The sequence below is a fragment of the Osmerus eperlanus genome, chromosome 3 (genome assembly GCF_963692335.1).
Source record: "Osmerus eperlanus chromosome 3, fOsmEpe2.1, whole genome shotgun sequence".
Lineage (NCBI taxonomy): Eukaryota > Metazoa > Chordata > Actinopteri > Osmeriformes > Osmeridae > Osmerus > Osmerus eperlanus.
Window position 1 is genome coordinate 19,065,443 of NC_085020.1, and position 26,949 is coordinate 19,092,391.

Here is a 26,949-nt window from a genome sequence, read left to right on the forward strand (position 1 = left end):
TTATCACCCTGTCGCGTGCCGTGTTGTGAGGGGAGACAGCGAGGTAGATGCTCTGCAATCCTCACATACCTGACTGACTGGTAGCACCTAAAGTATCTCTTAAATTCAACATCATGATGTTTTTTCCACAGGCCTACTTGAAATGGTCATAAACAACACGATTTATGTTTACACATGGGCAATTGTTATTGTTTTTCTTAAGGTAGCTGGATTTAATTTGTAAACGTCGCCAAATTATGTCCGAATAAAGTATGGTAATCCGAGATATGTGTTTATTTCAAGGTTCTTCAAACTCAGATGTAGTTTTATATGTGTTTATTTTAAAAATAAATCAAAACCCCTTTGGAAAAAAAAAATAGGCCTAATAGCCTACAGGTGACTTGGTTGGGGAATAAAACTTAGAAATTCCTTTCTGCAAAGTCTTGTTATTGCAGGCATGCAACACACATTCCTCAACCTGGTCTGCTAAATGTTTTCTATGTCGGTCTAAGAACAGTTAGTTAGTGATAATTTAACGTTTTCGCAAAAGCGGCGGCGCTAGGACCTCGTCCATACAGCGAAACACACACATGGTCGAAGCAGTCGAAACAGTGACAAGTCCTCAGACCGAGTGTAGGGAGAAGCGAGAGAGGATGCCCCGCAACCAGTGTTCAAAGTGTTGACTTCTATGACTTCAGCTCGTTCCACGTATAGTCCAGTGAACACGTCTCGTTTAGTTGTCAACCTGTCTCCTGACTTTATTTTTCTAATAATGGATTTCAAAATGTTTTTTTCGACTCATTCATTTGGCCCAGTCGCAGGATAACATAGGATACGATGGGAATACGTGCGCTCTGAGCGATCTACGCGCGGATATACAAGCCTTCATGGAAAACATGTCCCCACAACTGGCAACTTTGGGACCGAACCGGTCCGGGTCTTTGACAGGGGAGAGCAAGGTGTGCGCAGTCCCCGAAAGCAAAAAGGTATCTATAGTTTATATGACGTCTGTCTGGACAGTTTGAGGTGATGGGTTGCGTTCAGGCGCGCGTGCCATCCCGGCTCGTGCGCAGCGCGTTACTCCTTTGTCTGTCTCTGTGGACCTTGATGTATTTCTGTTAGCTATAAAGTTCCCCTACTGCTCTGCACTGACAGGGTGTGGGCCCATATAAACTATGGGTCATGCTTGATGACCATGCTTCAAAGAAATTGTGCTCGAAAAAGCTCAGCTCTGGAGCTGCCAGGAGCAGCCAGTTTGTGCCTGGGTTAAGGCTCCTCTGGTGTACTCTGGGTCTATGGAAGACCTTCACCACCTAGAATACTAAGATGTTTCTACAAGCTGAGAAATAACCTCATAACCACCATGACTATAGTCTGTTTAGAACAATTTATGACTATGTCTAAGTTTAATGTGAACACCCCTAAACATTGATACATTAATAGTTTTGTTTACACGTTAAAGCAATAATTCTACACGTTAGTAATAATTAATTCACCCATTATGAAGAAGAAATGTTTGCGTGCGCGTTAAGTTTAATCAAAAGGACAGTTGTGATGTGGAGCGCCCTTGGCAAGTTTATCATAACTGTGATTCATGTTAATATAAAATGCAACACAGTTCATTTGAACAATGTCATGCAAAACTTCCTTTTCAAAATGTGATATTTCAGTCGCTGCTTGGTCCACAAGTCAACCTGGAAACAGACAGCACTTGAAATAGCCAGACGCGTCATGTTGTGCCCGAAGTGACTCAATGAGTTGTCAGCCTTCTTCATGATCCACATCGCATCATAAATCTAATTTTAAAAAGACGTGTGATGCTTCTTTGTGATTTTTATCAGTTCAAAAGGTATGGCCAGAAAGATTGCCTATATCTACGGCTGCCTGTCAATTTATTACCTTTAATTCCTCATTTTCAACCGTGTTGGTAAAGAGGAAATGTCAGTCACGAACACGCGACTGCATTCACTGATCATCTGGGGAAGGGAAGCCCGTAATGTCTAGATCAATTTACAGAAATAAGAGGGAACAGCGCCCCCTTTGCACTTGTGTTTAGAATGTGTAACTACCTAAATGGATGAGGTCATTGGAAAACCAATGTTGCGCAACAGTATTTTTCCTGTATAAAAACATTGCTGAAAGATAGAATTCATCTGAGCTATTTTCTACCAGATTAGCTACCAGATAAAGATAAATATGTATGTGAATGTCACAGATAGCTCAGCTGCATCTTTGGACAACGATTCTAAACCGTTCTCGGGGGATTTGCAAATAAAGATCTAAAGTTATTGGTTACACATCCTTCTGACTGCAAATGTAGATTTGCAGATGTTTTTGTAGATTGATTTCAAGACGCCGCTCTGCACAAACCAACGTCATAGCTGCAGTTCAAGTTACACTGATTGCAGTGTACAGTATGCATTCCACAGTTAAACGTTATTCTCTGTAATTCAGTTCCCCATATAGGACTATAGAAGGATGGGATGTTCCCTCTGAAAAGGCTCTTTCAGACAAGGTTATGAAGCTGCTGTTATTAGATTTGAGGATGTCATGTTTCTGTAATGGCTGTCTCCCAGTTAAGGGGTGACATACAGTATTTTACCCTGAGCAGAGACAGTTTTACAACCCACATGCCCTAGGTGACTAAATAGATTACGGTTAAATGAAATACCTGTGGCAGCCCTGTTGAAATTCCTGACATTGCAAGATTGTGATTTTTCTCGGAGCATGTAGAGATGACAAACATTGAGCAACTTTTAGCTACATACCATTCTCTCTCCACCTCAGTCCTATCTCTCTTTATGTCTCTCTACCTCCCATTCTTTCCCTCACTTTATGTTGGACTCATTCATGCTTTATCTTTCTCTCTCACTTTACATTTGACTCCAGTATCTTTTCTCTTTCTATTTGACTAGTTTTCTCGTTTTCTCTTTCTTGTTCTCTCTGCCCCCTCTCCCTCAAACACACACACACACACACACACACACTTACAGTGTCTAAATCGGTCTCATTCATCCTGTATCCCTCTTTTAAACATGAGCTAATCCTCCTCAGAGCCTGTGTATTACTGTACTATCCTCTCTCCTGGACCTGACTGAGCACTCTGTCTGACACATGACCTCTCTGCCCCTACAGAAGATGAAGACCTTGGCCCAGCGCAGGCAGTCTGCTCCTTCATTGGTCATCAGCAAAGCACTTACCAAATCCAGAAGCACATCCAGGTACGTGCCGGCCAATCACAGGCCATCATTCAACAAGGTTTGCTGCTGTTTAAGTCACAGACTACGGTGGAGTGAAGAATGTGCGGTCCCATTGTCCGGAAGCCTTTTCAGGGTCTTTAACTCAATTCTGTTAGGTTCTATTCCAGTCTGTTCATTTGTATTTCAACTCCGGTAACACTTTATAATAAGTCAACGCTTTTTGGCATTTACAAAGTGTTAACTAATAGGTAGTTAACCCTTTATAACACATTTTGAAACATTAACAATACATTATTAAATAGTTAATAAGCTTATTATTAAATGCTATGTTAATCATTAATAAACACTGTTAAACATTATGCATTTTATTCATAATACAATTCATAAGGTGTTTGATAACTGCATTACCATACTTTATAGACAGCTTGTTAATATAGTTGCAAACCAGTAGTTTATAATCTGTTAATGGTACATGAGCTGGTATAGAAAGCATTAGCAAATGGTGAACAAACCATTTACATTACCTTTACAAAGCATGAGTAAATAACTAACAACATATTAACTTATGTCTTTAATTAATGTACGCCAAGTCGAATACATGATGTACACTAATACTTAGCAGATGTCTTAACAACTATTTTATAAACACTTACTAATGATGCAACTTGTGATTAGTAATGCAAGTTATAAAGCATTTACTAACTGTTAGTTAAGGCTTTTGTGTTATTTATTAAGGTATTCTTGTCCATTCTCAAACCTCACATTCACAAAGGTATCTAACAACTATTTTATAAACACTTACTAATGATGCAACTTGTGATTAGTAATGCAAGTTATAAAGCATTTACTAACTGTTAGTTAAGGCTTTTGCGTGACCTAATCTAAAGTGTGAACTATCTCTGCCTTATTAAACATTTATAAGTTATTTATTAAGGTATTCTTGTCCATTCTCGAACCTCACATTCACAAAGGCTGAACATACGTTTCTCAAAAGGAAACAGACACAACACAATGTGATACACAAAATTACTATTTTATTGAAGTAATGACAGGCATGTGTCTTACTAACTACTTAGCTCTACTAGCCGAGAGTGACAGCGGTCGATACGTTAAAACCTCAGTTTGATATTTCCCGGCATGACTGAACGGTCGAGGTTAGTAAGTTGTTTATTATATGGCATTTTTAGCTCTTTTCATTTAAAACATGTCGTTTTGTTCAGCTCTACTCGTCTTCTCACGGTGTGTTTCAGGTGTTAGCACCTAGCAACCAATCTGAAATCTGAGCAACCAAACCTAGCAATCTGCCTATAGCGCTTGTCGTTTATCTCTCTGTGTTCACACTTTTCTGCTCTTTTAGAAAGTTAAGAATTTCCTCGTCGCTGTTGATGTCTTCATTGTCATCTGGATAGTAAAACTCCTCGATCTCGCTCATTTTGAAGATGACATCAGCGGAGGGCAATAAGAATACGTATCAGACCGCAGATGAGGTCAATACGCGCATAGATATATATAGACTTAATACGCGGCTACCCATGACTAGCCAATCAGAACGCTCGTACTGTTGTTGCAATTGAACCAATATGCTGTTCTTATTGGTTCAGAAGACGTTCTCAAAAGAGTTGTTGATATGTTGCCTTGGAGATGTAGTGACGTCACCAGTACAAGTGCAGCTGATTGCTCTGACAAGATGGCGTCTGCTCCAGATTCGCTGTGTTTGATTTGGGATCTTCCCACGTATTGTTGTAGTATATAAGAAACCAAATGTTTACTCTTCGACAGGTCAGCAAACGCTTTGTCGCCTCAATTTGTTAAAACGATTTGTTTGTAAACCTCGACCTACGATCTCGGTTAACAAACGTTTTAACAAATCTCTGCTTTCAAAGGCGTTTGCAGACCTGTCGAGGAGTAGCTAAACATTTGCAGTTTATTACAGCCATTTTTGGAAAATAAAATACAGCTTCGGGTAACCAACTTTTATACCAATTCTACTGTATTGCTTCTTAATGGAAATAAAATACTATTTTATTACCCAGGTAAATAAATTAACAGCTATTTCTTCTAAAAAACAAAAACACAACATCTATAGGCCTATAGTCTTTCTATAAATGCTTAATAAGGCATAAATAGTTCACACTTTAGATTAGGTCACGCAAAAGCCTTAACTAACAGTTAGTAAATGCTTTATAACTTGCATTACTAATCAGAAGTTGCATCATTAGTAAGTCTTTATAAAATAGTTGTTAAGATATCTGCAAAGCATAGTGTACATCCTGTATTCGACTTGGCATACATTAATTAAAGACATAAGTAAATATGTTGTTAGTTATTTACTCATGCTTTATAAAGGTAATGTAAATGGTTTGTTCACCATTTGCTAATGCTTTCTATACCAGCTCATGTACCATTAACACCTTTTAAACTACTGGTTTGCAACTATATTAACAAGCTGTGTATAAAGTATGATAATGCAGTTATCAAACACCTTATGAATTGTATTATGAATAAAATGCATAATTTTTAACAGTGTTTATTAATGATCAACATAGTGTTTAATAATACGCTTATTAACTATTTAATAATGTATTGTTAATGTTTCAAAATGTTTTATAAAGGATTAACTAACTATTAGTTAACACTTTGTAAATGCCAAAAAGCGTTGACTTATTATAAAGTGTTACCTCAACTCCATTTAATTCTTCAAGGCTTGTTGGCATGTCCAGGCTCGATTGGAGATTAGAATTTGAAGGATTGAATGATAAACCGGAAGGAAGCTGTTTGAGTCACGTTGAGACAGCCTCCTGTAAAAGACATTCAGCATCCTCAAGAATCGCAGACAGACAGGCAGGCAGGCAGGCAGACAGGCAGGTAGACAGGCAGGCAAGCAGACAGACAGACAGACAGGCAGGCAGGCAGGCAGGCAGGCAGGCAGGCAGGCAGACAGGTAGGCAGGTAGACTGACAGGCAGGTTAAGCAGATGCCTGACATGTTTAAGATGCTGTGTGTTCAGTCAAGGAGCGGCTGTCCGCTGTTCGCCCTGCTCTTCGATGGGCCACTTCTCTCCTGTCCGAGATATGATATAAAGAGATCCTTTCTCTCTCTCTCTCTCTCTCTCTCTCTCTCTCTCCTCTCTCTCTCTCTCTCTCTCTCTCTCTCTCTCTCTCTCTCTCTCTCTCTCTCTCTCTCTCCCTCTCTCTCTCTCTCTCTCTCTCTCTCTCTCTCTCTCTCTCTCTCTCTCTCTCTCTCTCTCTCTCTCTCTCTCTCTCTCTCTCTCTCTCTCTCGCACACTCTCTCTACTGGAGGTATTGAGCTAAGATCCTCCGGTCGTTTACTTTTCCTGTTCCTGGAAGACAGACTGATGCTGCTATCGTTTTCTTTTCCTGCCACAAGTGACATCTCCCATCAGACTATTTTTACAGACTTCTTTTACTCAGCCACATGCATCACACCTTGCAAGCACGCACGCACGTACACACACACACACACACACACACACACACACATACACACACACAAACACATCTCATAGAGAAGTAACCTAATTCCCCCTAACCCCTGCCCCAGCGTCACAGTCTAAAACAGTTCTTTTGTCACACCCTGACCGTAAAATTCCCTGTAGTGAAATCAATACTTGGAAGTTGCACTGTATTAAAACCTGCCTTTTAGTCATGCATGTGACCTGGTTCTATGTGGCTGCTGGTGGCAGTGTGTGTCCTGTGTGTCATCCTCAAGTCATTTCCTGATATGGAGAATGCGCCTGGACATGTTATTTTGTGAGTTATGGATGTCCTATCACACAATTTCACGTACTACATCTGATGTAGAGCTTCCCCTGCCCTACGTCTGACCTAGCCTCTTAACCTGTCCTACATCAGCAGGGCTAGCTCTCCTGTCCTACATCAGCAGGGTTAGCTCTCCTGTCCTACATCAGCAGGGCTAGCTCTCCTGTCCTACATCAGCAGGGTTAGCTCTCCTGTCCTACATCAGCAGGGTTAGCTCTCCTGTCCTACATCAGCAGGGTTAGCTCTCCTGTCCTACATCAGCAGGGCTAGCTCTCCTGTCCTACATCAGCAGGGCTAGCTCTCCTGTCCTACATCAGCAGGGTTAGCTCTCCTGTCCTACATCAGCAGGGCTAGCTCTCCTGTCCTACATCAGCAGGGCTAGCTCTCCTGTCCTACATCAGCAGGGCTAGCTCTCCTGTCCTACATCAGCAGGGTTAGCTCTCCTGTCCTACATCAGCAGGGTTAGCTCTCCTGTCCTACATCAGCAGGGTTAGCTCTCCTGTCCTACATCAGCAGGGCTAGCTCTCCTGTCCTACATCAGCAGGGTTAGCTCTCCTGTCCTACATCAGCAGGGTTAGCTCTCCTGTCCTACATCAGCAGGGCTAGCTCTCCTGTCCTACATCAGCAGGGTTAGCTCTCCTGTCCTACATCAGCAGGGTTAGCTCTCCTGTCCTACATCAGCAGGGTTAGCTCTCCTGTCCTACATCAGCAGGGCTAGCTCTCCTGTCCTACATCAGCAGGGTTAGCTCTCCTGTCCTACATCAGCAGGGTTAGCTCTCCTGTCCTACATCAGCAGGGCTAGCTCTCCTGTCCTACATCAGCAGGGTTAGCTCTCCTGTCCTACATCAGCAGGGTTAGCTCTCCTGTCCTACATCAGCAGGGTTAGCTCTCCTGTCCTACATCAGCAGGGCTAGCTCTCCTGTCCTACATCAGCAGGGTTAGCTCTCCTGTCCTACATCAGCAGGGCTAGCTCTCCTGTCCTACATCAGCAGGGCTAGCTCTCCTGTCCTACATCAGCAGGGCTAGCTCCTCTAAATCCAATGTCAGTACACATTCTATCTCTTCTTTCCCACATCTGACCTAGCTCTTGTCCTGTCTTCTATATCTGATCCGTAGCTGCCTTGGCTCTGTGTCCACAGTGCTCCATGTACGTTGTGTGTGTGAGAGGGCCCGTTGACAGACCATGAAACTGTAGATGACATGAGGGCAAGAGAAGAGGAAGGAAAGGGAGAGTGAGAGAGCTGAAGTGTACAGACATCTTCATGTTCTGTTACCATGGTGCCCTGGTGGAGAGCTGCCAGCGGTGGACACACACGCACACACACACACACACACACACACGCACACACACACACACACACGCACACACACACACACAAACACACACGCACACACAGGGCTGTCAATCGCCACTCTTCTCAAAGTGAGTCTGGTCTGGACAGTGTTTGTCAGGAATGAGGAGAGGGTCTGTCTTCTGGTGAGCCCCCCCCGACCCCCGACCCAGACAGGCGGGAAGCAACACACACGCGCACATGCAACTCGCTGCTAGGATCACAAGAATAGGGCTGAGAGCTTGGATCATCTCCTTTAAAAACACCGTTTGTTTTACTGTCCTGTCAAAGTTCAGGTGTTGCATAAGGCCTTCCAGATTAATGAGATATCACTCTTCCCCTTGAGGCCTTGTTAAACCACCAGTTATTTGTTTCTCTCCGTGAATGTCCTCATAAAACATTGAACCTTTTGTACACCTCAGAGGAGTCAGGAGCTTGAGTTCAGGGTAGACGTGTGCAGACAAATTGATCGTGAATGAAAACATATAAGTAGGTGTTCAGCTCGTAAATTACAAAGTGAGACACAGACACACACACACACACACATCTTAACCAGAATAAGGACCCACACATATAAGATGTGTCATGTCAACCTGGGGGTTTGACAGTATATGACCTCACTGAGTTAAGGGAGAATATGGAGGGGACAGAGTTTCAGGAATACCCATACATGTGTGTATGTGAGTGTGTATGTGTGTGTGTTTGAGTGTGTGTATATGTGAGTGTGTGTCAGTGTGTTTGTATATGTGAGTGTGTGTGTGCTGTCAGAAGGACAGCTGTAGCTCTTCTGGGGGTGTCTCCTTCCAGATGTCCTCATCCACTGGAACAGCTGAACCCTCATCTTAACACAGCATCCACATCACACACCTCACCCTGTCACACACACACCTCACCCTGTCACACACACACCTCACCCTGTCACACACACACCTCACCCTGTCACACACACACCTCACCCTGTCACACACCTCACCCTGTCACACACCTCACACTGTCACACACACACACCTCATCCTGTCAATCTGTCATCTCAACCTGTCACAACTCACTTAGACACACAAATCCCACTGTGGCGCCTGTTGAGGAAGGTGGTAACACCAGCTGAACGATCCTATTGGCTGACCAGACAGATATGGTATCCGCTGCCTCATCAATATTCCCCGCTTGGAACATTAGCATGCGTTGTGGAGCTGGCTCAGGATATCAACAGACCCCTTTGTGCTCGTAAAGTCAACATCTCCCATCACACAACGACCCCGCAACAAAGATTGCCGTGTATACGCAGGTCCGGGCTCCACACTCCATTTATCAACATCACATGACACACAATGGACTGGCCGGCCAGCCATCCATCAGCCTCTGGGATGGATGGTTCAGCTGTCAATCAAGCATTCAGAGGGCGGGATGGGAGTTGAATAGGGAGGAGGTTGTCTGCAGGAAGGCAGAGAGACATTGGTGAGCGTTTGGCTGTGTGTGGGGTCCTCTCTCCCTGGGCATGTGTGTATGAACCAGCTGAGGTGATGAGCATGGGGAGACCCACGACACACGAGGGATCTAAGGTTGGCCCTCGGGTGAGGCTGAAGGTTAGAGTCTCTCTTTGCCCCTCTTCTCTCTCTCTCTCTCTGTCTCTCTCTGTGTCTCTCTGCCTCTCTTTGTCTGTCTGTCTTTCTCTGTATCTCACTGTCTCTCTCTCTCTCTCTCTCTCTCTCTCTCTCTCTCTCTCTCTCTCTCTCTCTCTCTCTCTCTCTCTCTCTCTCTCTCTCTCTCTGTCTCTCTCTTTCTCTGTCTCTCTCTCTCTCCCCTTCTGTCTCTCTGTGTCTCTGTGTCTCTCTGTCTGTCTCTCTCTCTCTCCCCTTCTGTCTCTCTGTGTCTCTGTGTCTCTCTGTCTGTCTCTCTCTCTCTCTGTCTCGACTACGCCCACCCCGCCTCCTCTGGCTGTCCACCAGGACTCAGACGGACTCACATTATCTTGGGTAAATAGATTTTCCCGGCTCCCCTCGGCTCTTTGAGTGGATGCAGCGAGCTGAGAAGGCCATTAAGACCAACCTCTGATCTCTGAATGACTTCAGTATTACATAACTAATTAATTACACAAGCACATGGGCTGTTCTTCACAGGGGACATCTCAGAGCGGGTGTATTGGGCCTGTGTGTGTGTGTGATGGGTCAGGGGCAAAGATTTTATCTGCAGCGTGATCTGAGCATGGTTCTCGCGGTCTGTAAACAGGACGGAACCACTGAAACTACTTCCTCTGTTTCATGAGAAACATGCATACACAGACACACACAGACAGACACAGGGACACTTACACACCCACACCCATACACACACACACACTCACACACACTGTGTAGCTCAGGTTCAGTTTGCCCACGGCTTGCTGATACAGGAACATGCAGGATTACACCAGAACTTGGTGTGTTTGTGTGTGTGTTCTACTCTGCGGAAGTTGAATCCATTGTACTGTCAATCCTTTCTCACACAATGTGCATAATACTAACAACTTATTCAGTTCACACACACACACACGCATACACACACACAATGCAGTTATTCTAAGGGTGCATTTATGACTCTGAACAATGCATATTTCTTTCTTATATGTTTGAAGAAATGTCAATACGTCCCTAATGTGTGTCTGTGTCTGTGTGTGTATCTGCATGTGTGTGTGTGTGTATCTGCATGTGTGTGTGTGTGTATCTGCATGTGCGTGTGTTTATGCAGGGAGAACTTCGTGCCCCTGGTCAGCCCGGAGGCGTGTCCTCTGGTGCAGTCCTTCCTGGTTCCGTCCAGGGCCTTCCTAGGCCACGCCCACGTGCAGCTGAAGACAGGCCTACAGACCCAGGAGAGAGATCTGCTCCTCTTCACCGACACACTGCTCATCGCCAAGGCCAAGTCAGTGTGTGTGTGTGTGTGTGTGTGTGAGGGATTGTGGAGTTGCATGAATGAAAGCATGAATGGAGTTTGTATGTTTGTGTGTTTGTGTGTTTTAGTGTGTGCGTGAGTTTGTATGAGAGGGAGAGTGTGGAGAGATATCTCTCTTTGCAGTATGGAGCGAGACAGAGAGGGAGAGAGGGAGAGAGAGAGAGAGATTGATGAGAACCTGGAGACTGACGTGACATTGATAGCACAGGGGCAGAACTCAGCGCTGAGGCAGAAAAGAGAAGGGAAAGAAGTGAGACCAGCTGAAAGAGAAAGAGTGTGAGTTGGAAAGGCTACATTCCATCTCTTCCTCCACCAGTCTCCAGGGGACTTATTACAGCTCCACCCCTCTCCCCTCTCCCCTCTCCCCTCTCCCCTCTCCCCTCTCTCCTCTCTCCTCTCCCCTCTCCCCTCTCTCCTCTCCCCTCTCTCCTCTCCCCTCTCTCCTCTCCCCTTTCTCCTCTCTCCTGTCTCCTGTCTCCTCTCTCCTCTCCCCTCTCTCCTCTCTCCTCTCTCCTCTCTCCTCTCTCCTCTCCCCTCTCTCCTCTCCCCTCTCTCCTCTCCCCTCTCCCCTCTCTCCTCTCCCCTCTCCCCTCTCTCCTCTCTCCTCTCCCCTCTCTCCTCTCTCCTCTCTCCTCTCTCCCTCTCCCCTCTCCCCTCTCCCCTCTCCCTCTCTCCTCTCCCCTCTCTCCCCTCTCCCCTCTCCCCTTTCTCCTCTGTCCTCTGCCCTCTGTCCTAACTCCTCCCCCCTTTCTCCTTCCCTTCTTCCCTTCTTCCCTCCGTCTCTCTCTCCCCTCCAGCGTGTGTGTTCATGTATGTGTGTGTGCGTGTGTTTGTACTTGTTTGTGTGCACGTCTGTGTACCTGACTGTGTTTGTGGATGACCTGCGTGTGTGTGTGTGCGTGTTTGTCTGTGTGTGAATACTGTGACATTTGCGCAGGCTAACACACTCCCACCACCGTGGTGTCTGTGCAGGTCATCCACACACTTCAAGCTGAAGGTGCAGGTGCGTGTGTGTGAGATGTGGACAGCGGGCTGTTTGGATGAGGTGTGTGAGGGCAGGACCAGCCCAGAGAGGAGCTTTGTCATGGGGTGGCCCACCTTCAACTGTGTGGCTACATTCAGGTATGCCAACACACACACACACACAAACATATACAGTACATTATATATTTGCAAACACACACACACACACATATACACACACACATATACAGTATATTATATATTTGCACACACACACACACACACACACACACACACACACACACACACACACACACACACACACACACACACACACACAGTGAGTTTAGCTTGGAAGGCATTGTTACTCTCCTGCTGGTCTCTCTTCAACCCACCCACCTCTCCCAGCTCTGTTTGCCAGAGCCCCGAGTACAGAGTGTTCAGAGCAGCTGCTACTGTACTCTATGGAACTAGATTCACCCAGCATGGTCTTCAGTCCAGCAGCCTCCACACCGCAGAGAGAGACATATTCCTGCCTAAAACCCCTGAGCTCAACCACAGCTCGCTGTGGCCAGTTAAAACTCTCACTCACAGTATTAGTCCTGAAACACACACAGTTTATGCCTGACACAGACCCACACACAGTATAGGTCTAACACACATACACACACACAGTATAGTCAGTACACACACACACCCAGTGCTGTCCCAACACCAGGAATGTAGCAGTCCACCAGTGGAAGAGCCTGCTGGACTCTTATGTAAGACAAGATGAGAAGAGAGATGGTTATCACCTCTGAGTTCCTCTGATTATGCTCTATCTCCGCAGCTCTGTGGAACACAAGGACAACTGGCTGTCTCTCATTAGCAGGTAGGAAACCACACCTGGCGGCCATGTTGTCCCAGCTAACTCTACCAGTGTGTGTGTTACCCCAGCTCCCTCTACCAGTGTGTGTGTTACCCCAGCTCCCTCTACCAGTGTGTGTGTTACCCCAGCTCCCTCGAACAGTGTGTGTGTTATCCCAGCTCCCTCGAACAGTGTGTGTGTTACCCTTAGCTCACTCGAACAGTGTGTGTGTTACCCCAGCTCCGTCGAACAGTGTGTGTGTTACCCCAGCTCCCTCTACCAGTGTGTGTGTGTTACCCCAGCTCCCTCTACCAGAGTGTGTGTTACCCCAGCTCCCTCGAACAGTGGGACTGTGTTGTCCTTGGCTCTGCTCCACTCATCTCCAGGACACAGCTGAGGGATGTGTTTAGGCTTGAGTGTGTGAAAGAAAGAGTTTCCACCTATGTGATGTGAACCGGCTTCCTTCCTCCCCCTTTCATTCAGCCGCATAAACCAGGAGAAAGAAAGGGACGAGCCCAAGACCGTCCCCATCAAGATATTTGCAAAGGACGTTGGGAACTGTGCTTATGTAAGTGTGTGTGCGTGTGTGTCTGTGTGTGTGTGCGTGTCTCATGCCGTCAGTGTCTAATGCTGTGTGTGTTAGTGTGTGTGTGTGTTTTTCTTTATTGTAATGCTCCTCATTGTTGTGTTCCAGGCCAAGACTTTAGCAGTGAGTAATTCAGACACCACAGCTGGGGTGATCAGTATGGCCTTGCAACTCTTTGGTATTTCGGTGAGTGTTAATATGTCTATATTGTATGCATGTGTGTTGTGGTGGAAAGTGAACTTGAACCGTGTAAGAAATAAATGTCTCTCTCTCCTCCACCCTCCCTCCGTCTTTCCTCCCCTCATCCCTCCCCCCTCTCCCTCTCTCCAGGGCTGTGTGAAAGACCACCAGTTATGGGTGAGCTCCAATAAGGAGGACCCCCCCTACCCTCTCATTGGTGAGCCTAACACGTAGATACACAGTATACTTCCTGTTCCTGTCAGCTGACCTTTCCTGACACCTCAGGCACACTTTTAACCTGCTTGTCCCCCCCCCCCCCCCCCCGTTCAGGCCACGAGTTCCCTTTCAGCATCAAGATGAGTCACATCAGGGACGGAGGTAGGAAGGACGCAGGGACTCCTCCAGAGATCCAGGGGGCGCTGCTGCTGGACCAGTGCCTCCCTCCAGACACCCAGTGCCAGTTCATCTTGAGGCCAAGCGGAGTGACCCAGGGCCAGGCTGCTTTTACAGGTAAACCCCACCCCCCCCCGCCTCTCTACCACACCATCCAACAGAAATCCCCTATGCCATCAAAGCAGAAAGGAGGGATCGATATACAGTGACTAGAGAGGTTGAGGGAGGGAGGGAGTGGAATGAGAGAGGACAGAAGATACTGTTGACAGGAAACGTGTTGCTGGGACAGATGGAGCGAAGGGAGAGAGAGTCTGTGGAAAGGAAAGTGGAACCGAGAGAAGACAAACAGGGGAAAGAAAGAAGCGGGTAGGAAAGGGAAAACGGAGGAGAGGGAAAAAGAAGGAACCGATTTGTGGGAGAGGGCTGGCGAGTGGAGGAGGTTTCCAGGGTCAGTCCCCCATCCTCCCCCTGGCCTCTCCCATCCTCCCCCTGGCCTCTCCCATCCTCCCCCTGGCCTCTCCCATCCTCCCTCAGCCTCTCCCATCCAACCCCCGGCCTCCCCCGGCCTCCTCCGGCCTCCCCTGACCACTCAGTTTCCATATGAACCTCTTACATAACTCTCGATGTTTACATCAATGCCAAGCCCCTCCACCCTGCTTCACCAGTGTGTGTATGATAATGACGCTTCACCAGTGTGGATATGATAATGAAGCTTCACTAGTGTGGATATGCTAACATGCTTCACTGGTGTGTGTACATTGATGAAGCTTCACTTGTGTGTGTGTGTGTATGCTAAAAAGCTTGACTAGGGTGTGTGTGTGCGTGTGTGTATGGTGGCCCCGTCCCTTCAAGGCCTGAGGCTCCTCCTCTTTCTCTCCCTCTCTCCCTCCCTCTTCAGAACATTCCCCTGCCCAAACTGTGTGGTGATGTAATGTCAGCGTGGCCGCTGGTATTCAGCGCTAGCCCCAGGCTCTTACAGAGTGGAAAGCTATGCTAGCCCCAGGCTCTTACAGAGTGGAAAGCTATGCTAGCCCCAGGCTCTTACAGAGTGGAAAGCTATGCTAGCCCCAGGCAGTTATGGAGGCTACACCCCAGATGTTTAGGACTTCTGTTACATTCCTCCACGTTCTTAAAGACTGCAACACTGTGTCCAGTGGACGCATGTAGACATAGGGTACACAGGGCTATCAATCAGAAAACACACACACACACACAACACGCACACACATACACGCACACACACAACACACGCTGAACAAACACTCGGAAACCGCTCAACACACACAGCACACACTGTGACATGGCACTTATGGCAAATTACACTGCACAAGAGCCACCCAGTCACACACGAACGCCGTGTTTTTCGAGATGAGTGCTCCCACACACCCCAGACAGCCCCCCCCCCAACCCCTCCTGCTCCAGACCCATCTCCCCCCCCCAACCCCTCCTGCTCCAGACCCATCTCCCCCCCCCCAACCCCTCCTGCTCCAGACCCATCTCCCCCCCCCCAACCCCTCCTGCTCCAGACCCATCTCCCCCCCCCAAACCCCTCCTGCTCCAGACCCATCCCCCCCCCCCCCAGCCCCTCCTGCTCCAGACCCATCGCCCCCCCCCCCCCCCCTTTCCTAACACACACTGAATCAATTATGCTTCCTGCAGATGGCCAGAAGACCTTCAAGAGGAAGAGGTCCATTATCAACTGGGCCTTCTGGAGGGGGTCCAGCCCCCAACTGGCCGGACCGCCCCTCTCCCCCACCTTCCCCCTCACCCCGGGACGTCTGTTCGGACGGAGCCTCTCCTCCGTCTGCACCCCGGAGCTCACCCTGCCCAAGCCCGTCATGGTGAGTGCGTGTGTGTTTGTGTTTGACTCTGAGGTAAAGTAACCCTGCCTGACAATATTTTGAATGATGGTTCAACTCTCCGTTTGTGTGCCTGTGTGTGTGTGTGTGTGTGTGTGTGTGTCTCCAGGCCATGCTAGTGGTCCTGTACCAGGAGGGCCCCTACACCAGGGGCATCTTCCGCCGCTCTGCTGGGGTCAAGGCGTGCAGGGAGCTCCGTGATAGGCTGGACTCTGGGGACAAGGACACGCCCCTCACCCACCAGTCTGTGTTTGTCACCGCTGCCGTCTTCAAGGTAGGACCTGGAACCTTCCGCCCCTCCCCTCTGCTGAAGAACAGTCTGCTCTTGTGCAGCCCGGATTGGGGATTGCTTAAACCGGTTCTGTGTGTGTGTGTTCTACTAGGACTACCTGAGGAACATTCCCGGCAGCTTGCTGTGTGTGGAGCTGTATGAGGAGTGGGTCAGAGCCATGGAGAGAGAGGAGGACGAGGAGAGGACAGAGGACATCGACAGGTACACACACAAACACACACACACACAGGCAGGCAAACACTCACACATACACACACATACAGGTAGAGACACATGCACGCACACACAGGCAAATACTTACACTCACACACACACACACACACTGTCAAATACTCACACACACACAGACATACACACACACACACACACACACATATACACAGGCACACACACATACACACACATTGGCACTCACACATGCAAACACACACACAAACAAACACACACAGATATGCACACAAACACACACATACACACAGTTGTACAGTTGCCAAATCCCATTATGTAGGAGGTAAGGGGCAGAGAGAGATAGACAGAAGAGACAGAGAGATGGAGGATCTAATGACAGGAACATACATTACCTGTTCTCTGGCCAGGAAGGAACAAGATAGAACAAGAGAAACACAGAGACTGAAAATTCCCTCAGAAGGATATGTAAACACACCACCCTGCTGTAACATGGTTCACTTTAACTTTATCTCCTCCCCCAATCCTCTCTCTCTCTCCTCCCCATCCTCTCTATCTTTTGTCCCCATTCTCTCTCTCTCCCCCCATCCTTTCTCTCTCCTCCACCATCCTCTCTCTCTCATCCCCCCATCCTCTCTCTCTCCTTCCCCCATCCTCTCTCTCTCTCCCCCATCCTTTCTCCCTCCTCCCCCATCCTCTCTCCCTAATCCCCCCCCCCCCAGGTTGGTCCAGCTCCTCCCCAGTCAGAATCTGCTGCTCCTCCGTCACCTGGTGGCTGTGCTCCACTGCATCCAGGACAACGCAGACGAAAACCAGATGAACGCCTTCAACCTGTCTGTGTGCATCGCTCCCAGCATGCTCTGGGCCCCGGCCCCCACCAGCCCCCAGGTGGAGGGGGAGGGCACCAAGAAGGTGAGACACAAACACACGCACGCACACACACACACACACACGCACACACACACACACTTACACACACTTCAAAGCTGAACATTTGGTTCCAGCTTTTACATGGCCAAAAACTGCTTGACAGCGACATGGGCGATGTAGCGCTAAAACACATGGTGTAGATGTGTGAACGGACACGGCAACATAGCATGCTAACTCCTGCGCGACACATGACAATGTGGCCAAACACTCAGTTCTGCTCCATTGGCCACAAATTCAGCCATTCAAAACCAAGCATGAATCAAGAAGTCTACAATGTTCTGTTTTTGACACGTTGTTAAAATGCACACATTCTGTGTGTGGGTGTGTCCACTTATGTCTGTCCTATAATCTATTTCACATGTATGTATTTGGTGTGTGTTAGTGTGTGTGTGTGTGTGTGTGCTTCTGGTCTGGCCTGGTGCTGTTGAGCTTCACTGGGAAAAAATCCAAAGCATTTCCTCTGAATTCCTGTGTGCAAAAAACAGGCCTAAGCCCTCCTCTCTCTTTTACACACATGCACATATTTACAAGCCTAAAAGATATACATGGTCACATGCACACTGGCACACCAACATTTAGAAGCCTCTAAACCGTACACAGTGCACACATCCTTTTGGTCAGGTTGTAGTGACACCCAGCCAGACCATTGCTGGCTCTCCAAGATGGAACCTTCGTTTTGACACAGGAAGCAGCACTCTCAGACACTTCCTTTCGTCGCCGCGACGCCAACAACTGGCTCATTCAGGCGCTTGTGGCCGGACAGAGCCTCAGTGTGTTAGGAGTTGGGAGTAAATATGGAAATTTGTGTTGGAAACAACACTGTAGCGACTGGGTTGGGTTGGCAGAGAAAGCAGTAGACCTCTCTCTCTTTCTCACTCTCATGCACACACACACACACATACACCCACACACACTGCTACTACGGGTGCCTATCTATGAACCAAAAGGGCTCCTCTCCAAAACCCATGAGTGTATCACCTCAAAGTGTGTGGTTGAACATTCAAAGACCACTGGTCCATATTCACCTGATAACTCCAGTCAGCTGAACACTCCAGACACCTGAACACTCCAGTCAGCTGAAGACTCCAGACACCTGAACACTCCAGACACCTGATCACTCCAGATAGCTGAACACTCCAGACACCTGAACACTCCAGACAGCTGAACACTCCAGTCAGCTGAACACTCCAGACACGTGAACACTCCAGTCAGCTGAACACTCCAGACACCTGAACACTCCAGACAGCTGAACACTCCAGTCAGCTGAACATTCCAGACACCTGAACACTCCAGTCAGCTGAACACTCCAGACACCTGAACACTCCAGACAGCTGAACACTCCAGTCAGCTGAACACTCTAGACACCTGAACACTCCAGTCAGCTGAACACTCCAGACAGCTGAACACTCCAGACAGACACCTGATCAGCCAGGCCTGATGGAGGCCCCAGACCAGACAGAGTCAGAGGGCGAGGCCGGCGCTGCCGGAGGTCAACAAACAGAGAGGCCCACTGTTTGTTTCTCGCCTGTCTCCATGGCGTCATGGAAGCACACAGGAGGCAGCAGATTCATCACGCTCCCAAACACGGCTTGTCATTTAGCAGACGCTCTTATCCAGAGCGACTTACAGTAAGTACAGGGACATTCCCCCGAGGCAAGTAGGGTGAAGTGCCTTGCCCAAGGACACAACGTCAGTTGGCATGACCGGGAATCGAACTGGCAAACTTCGGATTACTAGCCCGATTCCCTCACCGCTCAGCCACCTGACTCCCTAACGCTCACGTCTGAGGACTTAGGAAAAACTTACCACAGGTTACACTTCTGAGAAGACGACTCCAACTTTGTTTAGCTGGCCTTGAAGTCAGCTGCACTGACTGTTTCTGTTTTGTGGATGTTTCATCTCTCTTCAACATTTGTGCACACACCACTTAGCTTTCTGAGTGGTTGTTTAGTTCCTCATCAAATGTTTAGCACTTTTGCACATGAGGCATCTCTAAAACCTTGCAGACTGCTGTCAACAGCTCAGTGAAATGTTATGACCTAATAATCATATGTTACATTATGTACACATATCTAATGCTACAAATATATAAAAATCAACCTAATATAGATGCCCTGGGCCACACACTAACCCAGGACTGGTTGTTGTCTTTGTGACTGAGTGTTAACCAGGTTGTATCATCTGACCCCAGGTCTGTGAGCTGGTCCGCTTCCTCATCCAGAACTGCAGGCAGGTGCTGGGCGATGATGTCACTTCCTTGTTCGGAAGCTTCCCCCAGAAGAGCAGCAGCAGTGACCAGGGTTCAGGTGAGTTCAGCACGCAACTCGCCCACACCTGTATTCAGACAGTCAAACCAATGCCGTTTTTAAAACAGTCTGTACCAAACGAAACGTTCCTTTGAATAATACAGCTCTTGTAAGTGGGATTTGTATGGAAAAGTGTCATGGGGGTGGGGAGAACAAAAAATGGAGAGATAAGACGTCTCAGCTTCGAGGCCAAACCGTGTAGAACAACATAACGGTGTGTTCATTCTTCACAAGGGTTACAAAGGTCCTATGTGTGTGTGTGGTCTGTGCGTTAAGTATTCTCAGTCTGTACATGGCACGTCTCTGTATAAGCTGTGTGAGTGTGTGGGTGTGAGATTGGCCGGGGTCACCACGGCGACCTGGTGTGACAGCAGTGATTAGGAAGGTCTCCAGGTACACAGAGGCTCCACAGACTGTGTGAAAGGCTGCATGCAGCACAGCCAGACAGGACACGGGCTTCAGTCTCATTCAAGGTTCTTGTTCAAGGTTTCACACCCGACAAAGCAGCGAGTGTCTGAAGAAATTGAACGACAAATGTGAAACATTAAATCTGGAATATTCTCACTATGTAATGAAGAAGTCAGTAATATCTTTACACTCAAAAGAGTAAGTCAGGTGGCTGAGCGGTTAGGGAATCGGGCTAGTAATCAGAAGGTTGCCGGTTTGATTCCCCACCCTGCAAAATGACGTTGTGTCCTTGGGCAAGGCACTTCACCCTACTTGCCTCGGGGGGAATGTCCCTGTACTTACTGTAAGTCGCTCTGGATAAGAGCGTCTGCTAAATGACTACATGTAAATGTAAATGAATAAGGTGATAGGACACTGTGATATTGACTGTACTCTTCCCTCCTCCCCCCTCTCCCACCACAGATGCCTCCTCCTTCCAGATGAACGACTCGTCCTACGACAGTCTGGAGAACGAGCTCAATGAGGACCCCGAGTCGCCCTACCAGGCCCCGCCCCTCCGGGACAAGACCACGCCCGGCCGTCGCAGCCGAGACTCCGTCATCACCCTGAGCGACTGTGACCCCGACCCTGACCCTGACCCCGACCTCCTACAGCTCCCCCCGCTGGCCAGACCCAGGAAGTTCACCCCGGCTGTCCGGCAGCCCCGCCCCCGCCAGGCCAGCAGCCAATCACAAGGCCCGCGGCGTCTGAGACGGAGCTCAGAGCCTGCCCTAAGCCATGCCCCCTGTGGGCTGTCTGTCCACGTAGAGAAGCATGGACTAGTGTCTCGTAAAGCCAGCTACGATGGGGCCATGGAAGGGGAGGAGGAGGAGGAGGTGTTCCTGGAGCAGGGCCTGAGAGGGCTGCAGTTGAAGGAAGGAGGAGGTGGAGGAGAAGAAGAAGGAGTAAAAGGAGGAGTTACAGGACTCAATGGGCGGAGGAAGCAGAAGCATGCCCCGCCCCCCCCTCTGAGATTGGACGCCAGCTGTTCCAGCTTGTCGTCCCCGGCAACCTCCCCCACAGGCTCCTCCCTCAGCTCTTTAGACTCTGCCTTCTCACAGTATTCCACCGACAACATGGCTAATGGTGTTTTGCCAGTTTTCGAGCCCCCCCCCACTCCCCCGCGGCCCCCCCCTGTCCCCCAAGGGATCCTCCCCCCAGAGGGAAGCTCCCCCAGACTGGCCCTTGCCCGGCCAGCCCCCCCGGTCCTCCCACACTCACGGACTACACCCCAACACCCTGCTCAAGGGAGACCGCCGCCTGTCTCTACGGCAACCTGGCAACGGGCAGCTGGAGGAGGTGGAGGAGGGGCCAGGGGGCGGGGGGAGGGGGAAGCCCCCCTGCAGTCCCCCCTCCTACCAGCAGGCGGTGCTGCAGCTGCAACACAACCGCTCGCCCGTCTACCGGGGCACTGAGAAGCCGCTGACCGTGCGAGACCTGCGGAGGCTCCACGGTCAGTTCTGCGCTCACAGGCCTCCCACGGGAAGTGACACGTCCCAGGGGCCCTCATCGACAGGAAGTGACCTCATTCAGCCCCCGCTGGGTATGTTCTAACGGCCAGGGCAGCTCCAACTTGGTCCTCCAGAGGAACAAGTCCCACTCCCTCACGCCCGTTCTGGAGGGCGGCGCATGCAAGACGCTCACACTGCCTCGCCGGGCCTCTGACCCCGTGGGCACCACCTCTGACCTGCCCCCCCCCTCCAGCCACACCCTGGACAGGCCCCGGGGCACCCGGAGGGTCAAAGGTCAGCTCCAGGAGAGTGGACTCAGAGTGTCCGACGTGGAGCCGCAGCACGTTGCCGCCACGCCGCGTTTTTGCCTGTCTCCCTCCGCCACGCGGGCTGTTAGGGACTACTTTTCCTCCCAGGCGGAGGAAGACGGGTGCAATCGTCAGAGTCAAGAGGTGGCACTGGCCATCGTCCAGGGGAAGAGGGAGTGGCAGAGCCGGAGGTGCAGCGACCCTCGCGTCGACGACTTTGACCAAATATTCTTTGCCGAAGAGTCTTATGTGTAACCGGACATTGTATGACAGTACTTTTGGTTTTGGAGCAGTAAATATAGTCCTTTTGAATCCTGGTGTTGAATGTTTTCATGTGCGTGCAAATTTGTGTGTTTGTGTGTGTGTGTGAGAGAGAGAGAGAGAGAGAGAGAGAGAGAGAGAGAGAGATGAGAGAGAGAGAGAGAGAGAGAGAGAGAGAGAGAGACAGAGAGAGAGAGAGAGAGAGAGAGAGAGAGAGAGAGAGAGAGAGAGAGAGAGAGAGAGAGAGAGAGAGAGAGAGGGGTTGGCATGTGTGTACATTATACATGTATGTTTGAGGGTGAAAGCACCTAAATATGTTATAGAATATATCTGTTGTCTCTTACTTACATTGTCTAATTACATTATGTGTTTTATTATTATTGCTGCCAATATTTCATTAAATATATGATTTTTATATATTCTTAAGATATATGTTTTTATATATATTTTCTTTATATATGTATCACCTTTCTCCAATGATTTGTATTCCTTGTGTATGGTTGTATGTATTTATGAATCTGCTTGGTTATAGTATTGTATGAGTTCTAAGAAATCTAAGGTGTATTTTTGTACATGCCTGCTGCTGCTGTCTAAGAAAAGTATATTTGCTACCAAACGCACCATGTGAATATTGTGTATATCGGATGTCCATTGCTTCAGAAAACAACTTATCATGACTATAATAAATGTTGCTTTTGTGAAAGTGTCTTGGTATGAACAAGAGTTGCTTTGTATCTTAATCTTGTTTGAAGCCAGAACTTACAACAACCCTTACCCAATGCAACATTACCCAACAGAGTCCAACATAGTCCAACATAACATATACAAACATAGCTCAACGTAACCCAACACAGCCCAGCTTAACCAAATTTGACCTACGATTCTCCAATGCAACCCACCATAAGCAACTAGACTGAGGATAGACCAACATCACCCAACATAGCCCAATGTAGCCCAACATCACCCAACATAGCCCAATGTAGCCCAATGTAGCCCAACATCACCCAACATCACCCAACATAGCCCAATGTAGCCCAAGGTAGCCCAACATCACCCAACATCGCCCAATGTAGCCCAACATCACCCAACATAGCCCAACATAGCCCAACATCACCCAACATAGCCCAATGTAGCCCAACATCACTCAACATCGCCCAACATAGCCCAACATAGCCCAATGACACCAAAAACCCAGCAGGACTGCAGATGCACTGCATTGTGTTGTGTCTGTGGACATCAGCATGAAGTCATGTTAACTGTCAGTAGCAGACTGTATTCACCACATCTGCTCATTCTCATGAGGCCCAGAGGCTGCTGTAAAGATCACAGTTTCCACTATTAACTCATACTGTATCAAAGCTGGGCATAAGGCCTGATGTTGTGTTAGACAGCACTGGCTGTGCTGGCCAGGTAGCCAGATGAACTGCCAAGTCATGCAGCTAACAGAAACTAACAATCCAGAGAGCTGAGGATGCAATACTCAGTAATGAGCTGTTACTGCTGAATGATACTAGAGTCTAGTTTCCAGTATGAACACCACGTCTCTTACACTCTTACATGGAACCTTGAGATTCTCCATTATTGGAAAACCCTCAGGAAAGAAAAAATGCAAGGATTCTGGCTACTTTTGATCCAATTAATTTTATATCAAAACTTGAGCGAACAGGAAGTGGCGGGTCAAGTTCAAACCCCTCAGTTCCTGCAGCCATGACCTTTGACCTGCGGGTCCTTCTGGTGGTGATGAGGTTCTGAACCCCAGCCCTCCAAGGTCACAATCAACAACACAGACTTCGCAGAATAGAATATCGCCATTCTGTTGGTACTGCAAGGCCCCCTCGGAGACGGCGTACGTGTGTGTTGCCATGTGTGTTGCCGTGTGTCGTAGCGGCTGCTTGTTCCTCCTGGGAGGCACGTAGCTTGTTACAGGCCAGGTGTGGCCATTGCTTCCAATTCCTCCGTGGTTTCCTTGGTTACGGCCCGTTTGCCTTTGTTTGCGTTGGGCCGAGTTGAGAGGGGGCCCTCTCTCTCTCCCCGAGATGCCTCGTCCGCCTCGTGTCCCGGTGGGATGAGGTCAGCGTTGATAGGATCTAGACTCACTTATGACTGTGAGTCAAAACAGCCATTAAAGTGTATTTTCTTCCTTTTTCGCACTCTTGAACCTCTGTAGAACACACGTCACCTCCCTCCATAGAAAGGCTGTTCGTGCCCCAGCTATTGTTTCAGTGACACACATGCTGGTGTTGCAATGCGGAACAGGAGTAAACTCACACCCCACAGGCAGCTTTGAGAGACTCTCCAGATGATTCTGATCAGTTTCTGGGCTGTAATTTAAAACCCAACGATGACATTTAACATTGGAATGCTTGAGTTTAAACTGTAAGCACAACCTCTTTTACTATGTTGTTTATTTTTTTGGGTCAGGATTTCTGGCCAAAAATCGTGTGAGATGACATTCCAATAACCTTCACCGCGGTGTTTACGCAAATGAGTTTGGAAAAAATTCAATCACGTTTATTTGACATTTCAGGACACTACTGTGCAGTTAGAAGATAAACATGTCATTTTTGAAGAGGGCCTGAACGATGTCTACATATGAACACCACTAATATAGGGCTGTGCAGAGGACGAATGTGCCTGTTGTGTTACACAATGCGACGACAGATCGTTTAGGGTGGACCGGAATGAGCGGGGAGAATGATGAATGGGGAGAAAGAGGCAGAGAGAGGAATATACTTGTCAGGGGGACTCAGACTGTAAACTGGAAGCTAGCCCAGTCTTAGATGAGCTGCACAATGGTGTTAGAAGGCCCTGCGATGAGTGTCTCTGTGCTGTATGAGAGTGAGTGAGTGTGAATGTGTGTGCAGACAAAGCTCTGAAATGACCTTGGAAACACTCTTGTCTTCAAAGCCTTGTCCTCAAAAACACCCAAACACGCACACGCACACACACGCACACACACACATTGCCACAGAGAGACTTCCTGTATCAGCTGCACAGGTGTCTTATCAGGAAGCCTGCTTGCTTTGAGGATCAGTAGTGTGTGGAGGCATTCCACCCGTGCTTCAAAGCTGCCATTTTCCGTTTGCCTGGGAGTGTTTGAGCGTGTCTGCGCGTCCTTTCATGTGTGTGTCAGAGAGAGGAGAGGAGCAGGGGTACAGGACACTGACCTTTGTTGGTATTAACATAGCAGCGTTGGTCCAAGCCTTCATCACCCCACAACCTTCTCTCGTCATGTCCCCTCTCCTTTCACAGACCGCCTCCCCCAATAGTAATCCCTCCTTCCTGCTCAGCCCCCTCGGGCTTCAAATACAGGCCGTTCCATTTCATCCGGGGACACCCGTCCCTTCCTGATGACACGGACGTGCGTAGCTCTTCATGTTCAGAGGATCAGTGGATGACTAGAGAACACCCAGCTGTGTGTATGCGTGTGTGCATGTGTGGGGTTTGTGTGCATGTGTGTCTGTGTGTGTGTTGTGTGTGTATGTGTGCATGTGTGTGTTAGAGTTTAGGCTTTACTTTTTTTATTGTCCAGTCTGTACCTCAAACAGATGCACTAACCTCCATGTCAGGGAAGCGCTCAGAGGACCACCTGATAGAAGATAGAACTGGTGACCAACCTAACACACACACACACAAGGTTATGTAACGCCAAAGACCATAATAATATCTGTTACCTGGCCAGGCACAGAAGGCCCCTGAGACTGCAGTCCATGAATGAGACATGGAAGTCAAGAAACAGAGAGAGAGAGAGAGAGAGAGAGAGAGAGAGAGAGAGAGAGAGAGAGAGAGAGAGAGAGAGAGAGAGAGAGAGAGAGGGGTGAGTGTGTGAGGTAATTGAGTTAGGCCTGTGTGTGCGTGTGTCTGAAAGATGAGTGTTAGGTGTGTGTGTGTGTGTGATGAGTGAGTTAGGCATGTGTCTGTGTGTGGTTGCCACGGTAGGTAGTTATTATCAGCTTGATCTCTGACCTTAAGCAGTGCCTAACATGAGTGTTTACGGTGCATACTCATACATAAACATTCAGTGTACATCTGGTCTCTATACTTACACAATAACTCAACTGCAGAGTAATTATACAGGCTTGTCTTATAATTAAAATGTACTGAGCAAGACTGGAATGGCAACTTTGAACTTTTGAGATGTATGGGACCTGTAGCTGAATTGTGTGCGGTTGTGTGTAGGCTAGGTGAATATTATGTAGTTATGGTTAGATTAAGTGAATGTGTTGGTACGGTTAGGTAAAGTAAGAAGCTTGACTTTACTTTAATGAGTAAAACTGTTGGTCCAGTCAGGAGACTTAGGTCATGTTTAACACAACATTATTGAAGGTACAGACACATCATCTTGGCGGTGTGGTTCTTCTTTGAGACACCCCTCAGAGCTCAGACAGCCGTAAATTCCCCCTGACACATCAACAAAGACAGAACCAGGGGTGGAGGTTGGGGTGGAGGCTGGGGTGGAGGCTGGGATGGTGGCTGGGGTGGAGGCTGGGATGGAGGCTGGGGTGGAGGCTGGGGTGGTGGCTGGGGTGGAGGCTGGGGTGGTGGCTGGGGTGGTGGCTGAGGTGGTGGCTGGGGTGGAGGCTGGGATGGAGGCTGGGGTGGTGGCTGGGGTGGAGGCTGGGGTGGTGGCTGGGGTGGAGGCTGGGGTGGAGGCTGGGGTGGAGGCTGGGGTGGAGGCTGGGGTGGTGGAGGGAACAAAAAGTATGAATGAGATTTCCTGGTCTGA

General features: G+C 48.5%; 1 protein-coding gene across 1 annotated transcript; it reads left to right on the forward strand.

Moving 5' to 3' along the window:
- The first annotated feature begins 618 nt into the window (after nt 1–618).
- arhgap20 (Rho GTPase activating protein 20) lies at nt 619–22,364 on the forward strand. Its single transcript, XM_062457689.1, is given in 17 exon segments — nt 619–965; nt 3,115–3,200; nt 11,014–11,184; nt 12,187–12,336; nt 13,007–13,048; nt 13,508–13,592; nt 13,719–13,796; nt 13,941–14,007; nt 14,121–14,300; nt 15,843–16,024; nt 16,152–16,316; nt 16,426–16,535; nt 17,243–17,432; nt 19,642–19,756; nt 20,627–21,311; nt 21,313–21,754; nt 21,756–22,364. Coding segments are annotated over 17 exon segments (3,309 nt in total). The 5' UTR covers nt 619–866; the 3' UTR covers nt 22,218–22,364.
- Nucleotides 22,365–26,949: the final 4,585 nt, after the last annotated feature.